The sequence below is a fragment of the Amblyraja radiata genome, chromosome 38, assembly GCF_010909765.2.
Source record: "Amblyraja radiata isolate CabotCenter1 chromosome 38, sAmbRad1.1.pri, whole genome shotgun sequence".
NCBI lineage: Eukaryota > Metazoa > Chordata > Chondrichthyes > Rajiformes > Rajidae > Amblyraja > Amblyraja radiata.
In genome coordinates, this window is record NC_045993.1 from 12,189,074 (window position 1) to 12,197,266 (window position 8,193).

The 8,193-nt window shown below is 46.6% G+C and overlaps 1 protein-coding gene across 4 annotated transcripts in view; it reads right to left on the reverse strand.

The window, feature by feature from the left end:
* Positions 1 to 8,193, reverse strand: part of tcf20 (transcription factor 20) — an 85,789-nt gene that overhangs the window by 4,101 nt on the left and 73,495 nt on the right. For all 4 annotated transcript variants that reach the window (XR_004410114.1, XM_033013425.1, XM_033013422.1 and 1 more), the window contains 2 exons: positions 6,265 to 6,358; positions 2,667 to 2,716 (listed from right to left, as the gene is read on the reverse strand). Coding sequence is in view for 3 of the 4 variants with exons in the window: in XM_033013425.1 (XP_032869316.1) it covers positions 2,667 to 2,716; positions 6,265 to 6,358 (144 nt within the window). In the remaining variant the exon portion in view is untranslated. The remainder of the gene's footprint in view (positions 1 to 2,666; positions 2,717 to 6,264; positions 6,359 to 8,193) is intronic.

The following is an 8,193-nucleotide window of genomic DNA, read 5'->3' on the forward strand; positions in this document are numbered from 1 at the left end:
ACAACGGAAAGCTGCGAAAGAGATGTGAAAAATCCGTGGAAGAAAACATTGTAAACATACTGGCAAAGAACCACGGGCAGCTTGAAAGAGCTAGCACAAATTCAGTGGGCTGAAGGCCCCCTTCCCGGAAGCTGTTGTAACTCTTGGGTAGATGGTCTTAACAATCATAAAATCCACCAACAAAACATGGAGGAATCCAAGATAGACACAAAAAGCAGGAGTAACCCAGAGGGTCAGGCAGCATCTCTGGAGAAACTAAATAGGTGATATTTCGGGTCAAGACCCCTTCTTCAGACTGAGAGTCAGGGGAAAGGGAAACGAGATGGTAATAGATAATATAGAGAGTAATAAAACAAATGAGATATAGAGATAAATAGATATAGAGATAAATGAGATATAGAGGGATATAGAGCAATGAAAGATAGGCAAAAGGGTAACAATGATAAAGAAAACGAGTCATTGTTAGCCGTGAGCTAGATGAAAACAAGTTGCAGACAATGAAAGTCACCAGTAGGACAATGAAGGGAAAGGGTGGGGGAGGGATGGAGAGAGAGGATGCAAGGTTTACTTGAAGTTAGAGAAATCAATATTCATTCTGCTGGCTTGTAAGCTGCCCAAGCAAAATATGAGGTGATGTTCCTCCATGTTGCGATGGGCCTCACTCTGACTCTGAATCAACCTCACTACAAAGCACTGAACAAACTGGGAGGTAGACGAAAATGCTGGAGAAACTCAGCGGGTGAGGCAGCATCTATGGAGCGAAGGAAATAGGCGACGTTTCGGGTCTAGAGCCTTCTTCCCGATCCCCCATTCGCTGTGATGGCATTTCAGTCTCAGTCACAGAGGTCGATGTCAGGAAATCCTTCAGAGGGGTGAATCCCCGAAAAGCACCTGGTCCTGATGGTATACCCGGTCGTGTTCTAAAAACCTGTGCGGACCAACTGGCGGGAGTTTTTACGGACATTTTCACCCTCTCACTTCTGAGGTCTGAGGTCCCCACCTGCTTTAAAAGGGCATCAATTATACCGGTGCCCAAGAAGAGTAAGGTGACGTGCCTCAATGACTATCGACCAGTGGCACTAACGCCGGTGGTGATGAAGTGCTTTGAGAGGTTAATCATGGAGCAAATCAACTCCTACCTCGACAAAAACCTGGACCCACTGCAGTTCGCATACCGCCACAACAGATCAACGGTGGATGCGATCTCGCTGGCCCTCCACTCCGCACTGGACCACTTGGACAACAAAAACTCATATGTCAGGCTGTTATTCATTGATTACAGCTCGGCATTTAACACAATCATCCCCTCCAAACTGGTTACCAAACTCGCAGAACTGGGTCTCTGCACATCCCTCTGCAACTGGATCCTCGACTTCCTCATCCACAGACCACAGTCTGTTCGTATTGGTGGAAATGTGTCAGCCTCGATAACAATCAGCACGGGAGCACCTCAAGGCTGCGTGCTCAGCCCCCTGCTGTACTCACTATATACCCATGACTGCGTAGCCAACCACAGTGCGAACTCCATCATCAAGTTCGCTGACGACACCACTATTGTGGGGCGTATCACTGATGGGGATGAGTCAGAATATAGAAGAGAGATCGAGCAACTGTCCATATGGTGCCAGCGCAATAACCTGGCCCTCAACACCAGCAAAACCAAGGAACTGATTGTGGACTTTGGAAGGAATAGGAGGGGGACCCACAGCCCCATTTATATCAACGGGTCGATGGTTGAAAGGGACAAGAACTTCAAATTCCTGGGCATGCACATCTCTGAAGATCTTTCCTGGTCCGAGAACACTAACGCAATTATCAAAAAAGCTCATCAGCGCCTCTACTTCCTGAGAAGATTACGGAGAGTCGGATTGTCAAGGAAGACTCTCTCTAACTTCTACAGGTGCACAGTCGAGAGCATACTGACCGGTTGCATCATGGCTTGGTTCGGCAATTTGAGCGCCCTGGAGAAGACTACAAAAAGTAGTAAACACTGCCCAGTCCATCATCGGCTCTGACCTTCCTTCCATCGAGGGGATTTATCGCAGTCGCTGCCTCAAAAAGGTTGGCAGTATCATCAAAGACCCACACCATCCTGGCCACACACTCATCTCCCTGCTACCTTCAGGTAAAAGGTACAGGAGCCTGAAGACTGTAACAACCAGGTTCAGGACTTCCCCACAGCCATCAGGCTATTAAACCTGGCTCGGACAAAACTCTGATTATTAATAACCACTTTCTGTTATTTGCACTTTACCAGTTTATTTATTCATGTGTGTATATATTTATATCATGGTATATGGTCACATTTATCTGTTTTGTAGTAAATGCCTACTATTTTCTGTGTGCTTAAGCAAAGCAAGAATTTCATTGTCCTATACAGGGACACATGACAATAAACTCACTTGAACTTGAACTTCTTCAGACTGGGAAGTACACCGACGGGCCAGGTTGTTTACACAGGATGGAGTGATGGGACAGTGCTGAGACAATGGTCTTTCAACTCTGTATCCAAGTCATGATGTACCTGCTCTGGGAGAGACTAGAGGTGCGGAGGACAGGACTGGGAGCGGTGGAACATATCTCTTCATCTTCTAGCCCCATCTAGGAATGCACAGATTACCGGCTGGAATTGACAATGACACTGAAGGGATTGCCTTGTAGCTTACCTTATGTTTGGGACATTTCATGGAGAAATTCTCTTCATTCAGGAAGCAATCTGAAAAAGTAAATATGATGATGAGCTGCTGTCAGTGAAATCTGAACCCCGGGCAAGAGTGGGCACAGATCGCAACGCATGGGAAACGGGAGGGGGGGGGGGGTCCATTAAATATCTGGAGTTTGGAGTGTTTTGCAAATTTCAAAGAATTTGTTGGCTAAATGTTCTATTGTGCGCATTTGTGTTCTATAGAAGACCACACCTTTTATTCCTTCCATCATATTTTTATCTGTTTCTCTCTTAAATTCATTGGATCAGTTTTTTGGAGGAACTTTCAAGCCCTCACCAATCTGAGTTGAGAATCCTCTTCCACAATCCCTCCCAGATTGAGTGCGGCACAATGGTAAGAGTCCCGGCTACGGCTGCTGTCTGTATAGCGTTTGCACGTTCTCCCCGTGTGCACGTGGTTTTTCTCTGGCTGCTCCGGTTTCCTCCCACATTCCAAAGATTTATAGTTTTGTTGGTCAATTGGCTTCGGTAAAATTGTATATTGTCCCTGGTGTGTAGGATAGTGTTAGTGTAGGGGTCGATCGCTGGTCAGCATGGACTCAGTGGGCTGACGTGCCTGTTTGCGCGCTGTATCTCGAAAGGCTAAAGATTTATGACTGATCTTTATGTCTGCTGTCTGTTGTGGTTTAGTTTAGTTTAGAGATACAGCATGGAAACAGGCACTTCCATCCACCGAGTTGACGCCAACCATCGATCCCCCGTTCACACTGGTTCTATGTTATCCCACTTTCCAATCCACTCCCTACTTACAAAGGGCAATTTACAGAGGCCAAACACTTGGTCTTGGGATGTGGGAGGAAACTGGCGCACCCGAAGAAAACCCACGCGGTCACAGGAACAATGTGCAAACTCCACTCAGATAGCACCAGAGGGCAGGATCGAACCTTCGTCTCTGGTGCCGTGAGGCAGCAACTCTACCAGCAGCACCATATACCATCCTATTTAGGCTTTTTAATAATAAAATGATCCAAGTGGTCACTTTTAGTATTCAGTGCCTTATTTTAACCTTCCCTACTCTTCCTATCCCTTATTGAATTCAAGTTGCATCCATGCTGATTATCATTATTTTTTAATTACATCTTTATTTTCCTATCAATCTTAAACTGGTCTCAGGTATGAGTTTATTCAATTCTACAGTTTTAAACTACAGCAATCACATTCCATCATTTCTCACGCACTAATGCCTTAATTGTTGTTAATCACAATATGGGTAGAAAATAGCATCTCATATTGTAATATACACAAATGTATGAAATCTCGATGCTTCCGATTAGTTTTTACCAATTATTTCTTTACTCCAAATTTAAATGCCCCCAATCTCAATTTTGGAATTGTTGTTTCAACATGTCGCCGATTATGTTGAATTCTAGCCAATACCAGTAACTATTTAATATTACCAACATTTCCAAGTCAGCGCCAGGGACCCGGGTTCGATCCTGACTACGGGTGCTGTGTGTACGGAGTTTGAACATTCTCCCCGTGACCGCGTGGGTTTCCTCCGGGTGCTCCGGTTTCCTCCCACATTTAAAGACGTACAGGTTTGTAGGTTAATTGGCAATGGTAAAATTGTAATTTGTCCCTAGCGTGTAAGATTGTGCTCGTGCAAGGAGTGACAGCTGGTCAGAGCGGACTCGGTGGGCTGAAGGGCTTGTTTCCACGCAGTATCTCTAAACTGCACTAGAGTAGCAAGTTACTTGGGCGGCACGGCGGTAGAGTTGCCACCGGAGACCCGGGTTCGATCCCGACTACGGGTGCTGTCTGTACGGAATTTGTACATTCTCCTCGTGCCTGCGTGGGTTTTCTCCGAGATCTTCTGTTTCCTCCATACTCCAAAGACGTACAGGTATGTAGGTAAATTGGCTCGGTATAAGTGCAAATTGTCCCTAGTGTGTGTAGGATAGTATTAGTGTGTGGGGATCGCTGGTCGGTGCGGACTCGGTGCGGCTGAAAGGCATGTTTCCGCGCTGTATCTCTAAACTAAACGACCCCAAATCCCGATTTCTCGTTTGACCGGCAGTACCTGCAGCAAGCTTTGCATCCACTAATAATTTAATTCTACATTTTCTTGTCCCGCTGCTGAATTTATTTTTTCTATTTTAGCCTTCATGTATTTATTCACCCATGAATGCCATAATAGAATGGTTAATCTGTGTTTTAGTGAGATAGTTTTCCTGGACACACTGGGATCAGTTTTAAATGTTTCCAATTAATCTTCTACGTATCCATTTTCACTATCGTTGTGCAGGCATCTCCATCCAACTTGTTTTTCATGCTCTATTTCTAAATAGCTAGGGACGGCACAGCAGCAGAGTTGCTGCCTTGCAGTGCCAGAGAACCGGGTTACATCCTGACTCTAGGTGCTGCATGCACAGAGTTTGTACGTTCTCCCCGTGACCTGTGTGGGTTTTCTCCAGGCGCTCCGGTTCCTTTCCGCATTCTGTAGGTTAATTGGCTTCTGTAAATTGCCCCGAGTGTGTAGGGTAGATCTAGTTGTTTAAGAAAGAACTGCAGATGCTGGAAAAATCGAAGGTAGACTAAAATGCTGGAGAAACTCAGCGGGTGAGGCAGCATCTATGGAGCGAAGGAATAGGTGACGTTTCGGGTCAAGACGAGTCTCGACCCGAAACGTCACCTATTCCTTCGCTCCATAGATGCTGCCTCACCCGCTGAGTTTCTCCAGGATCTAGTGTACGGGTGATCGTTGGTCGGCGTGGACTCTGTAATTAGATGCATTTCCTGACAATATTTGACCCTGGCTTCTGGCCATTTTATACTCAACTCCTCATGCCACTGCCATGATGTCTGTACTAGAACGTCCATACACTGTTTTAATAATTCAAAGCCCTAATTATCTTTCCTACTGGAACTCTGAGCCCACTCGCTCAGCTGGAGTCTGTTCCAGTGGTGCAGGAGGATGAGGAACAGGCAAGTTTACAGATGTTGGACTTGACACACTAGTTCCAGGTCAGTATGGGAATGATGGTCAGAACAGAGCTTTTCGACTTTAGAGGTACGGTATGAAAACAGGCCCTTCGGCCCATTGAGATCACTCCGGCCAGTGATCACCTCGTACCCTAGCACCATCCTACATACTAGGGACAATTTTTACAATTTATCTAAGCCAATTAACCTACAAACCGGTACGTCTTTGGAGAGTGGGAGGAAACCGAAGCACCCACAGAATATCCACGCGGCAAACTCCGTACAGACAGCACCCGTAGTTAGGATGGAACCCGGGTCTGTGGTGCTGTAAGGCAGCAACTCTACCCAAATGTTAAGTTTTGAAAATCGGCACACCAGGGATTGTGACTGGTGCTGACGGGTCACGTCGAGATGTACTGAGGCATGTGTACAACATGACAACTCCTTTATTGGCATGAATACTAGGTCGTGCTGGAAGTGGTTCAGATTACTTTCCCCCACCACCCTGCCCATGAGCTGTGTCTGCTCCGGCTGCCCACCACGAGCGGGCAGGCCAGGCCAACCTCTCCACCCCATGACTTGTGACCATGAACGCCCATCGCCCTCACCACCGTTACCTGCTTCCATAGCACAGATGTAGTGATAGTTGAGAGGGCATCCCTTGCAGTAGCAGCCCAGGGTAGCGCCAGGCTCCTGGCAGTGTGAGCATTTCTGGGGAAGATAAGAGGACACAGAAGTAAGGGAGAGCTCCGATCTGTGAGCGGCGAAATACAACTGTGACTGCAGCACTCCAGTAAGCAGTGGGACAGCACCGGCCCTTTAGAAACCTGTCCTCCGTCAGCATTTGACCACTGGGCACGGGTGTCACCCATGTTTACCTCACGGAACTTGTGCCACCTTCTATTCTGGAAGGTGACATCCAGGCAATGCCCAACGAACAACGAGATAAATAGTTAGGTACACAAAAAAGCTGGAGAAACTCAGCAGGTGCAGCAGCATCTATGGAGCGAAGGAAATAGGCAACGTTTCGGGCCGAAACCCTTCTTCAGAGAAATAATTATCCTCTGTGAAGCCACTAGGTACAAGCGATCTGTTTCATTCTCAGCAGTGAGCACCTGGACAATAGACAATAGGTGCAGGATTAGGCCATTCAGCTCTTCAAACCAGCACCGCCATTCAATGTGATCATGGCTGATCATCCACAATCAGTACCCCGTTCCTGCCTTCTCCCCATATCCGCTGACTCCGCTATCTTTAAGAGCCCTATCTAGCTCTCTCTTGAAAGTATCCAGAGAACCTGCCTCCCTCTGAGGCAGAGAATTCCACAGACTCACAGCTCTCTGTGAGAAAAAAGTGTTTCCTCATCTCCGTTCTAAATGGTATTACCCCTTATTCTTAAACTGTGGCCTCTTGTTCTGGACTCCCCCAACATCGGGAACACGTTTCCTGCCTCTAGCGTGTCCAAACCCTTAATAATCTTATGTTTCAATAAGATCACCTCTCATCCTTCTAAACTCCAGAGTATACAAGCCCAGCCGCTGGAGAGAAACGTATATTTCATAAGGAGATGAGGATGAATTTCTTTCGTCAGATGGTGGTGAATCTGTGGAATTCTTTGCCACAGGTGGCTGTGGAGGCCTTGTCAATAGATATTTTTAAGTTGGAGATAGGTTTTTCATTAGTGAGCGTGTCAGGGTTTTGGGGAGAAGGCAGGAGAATAGGGCTGAGAGGGAGGGATAGATCAGCCATGATTGAATGGCGGAGTAGATTTGATGGGCCAAATGGACTAATTCTGCACCAATAACTTATGAACAGGGGTTCAGCAGATGATGCTGGAGACGGAGGCAGGACAGTCGGGTGGGAAGCTCAGGAGGAGGAAGTGCTCAGTGGACCAACTGATAGGAGAAATGCAAGTGAGCAGAATCTTACATAAAAATAACAAACCAGCGCAGGGAAAAAAGGTATAATATGTAGATTTGGGCTTTGCTGGCCCAGCCAGCATTTAATTGCTCATTCTTAGTTCATACGTTATAGGAGCAGAATTTGGTCATTAAGCTCATCAAGCCTACTCCGCCATTCAATCATGGGTGATCTATCTTTCCCTCACAAACCCATTCTCCTGCCTTTTCCCCATAACCCCGGACACCCGTACTAATCAAGAATCTGTCAATCTCCGCCTTTAAAATATCCTTTCACTGGGCATCTACAGCCAGCTGTGACAATAAATTTCATGGATTCACCACCCTCTGACTAAATAAATTCCTCCTCATCTCCTTTCTAAAGGTTCGTCCCTTTTATTCTGAGGCTGTGGCCTCTGGTCCTAGACACTCCCACTAGTGGAAACATCCTCTCCACATTCACTCTAAGCAGGTCTTTCACTATTCAGTAAGTTTCAATAAGGTCCCACCTCTCATCCTTCTCAACTCCAGCGAGCACAGGCCCAGTGCTGTCAACCGTTCTTCATATGTTAACCCACTCATTCCTGGTACAGTTGCCCTTGAGAAGGTGATGGCGAGCTGCCTTCTTGAACCCGGCTCTCCCCGATG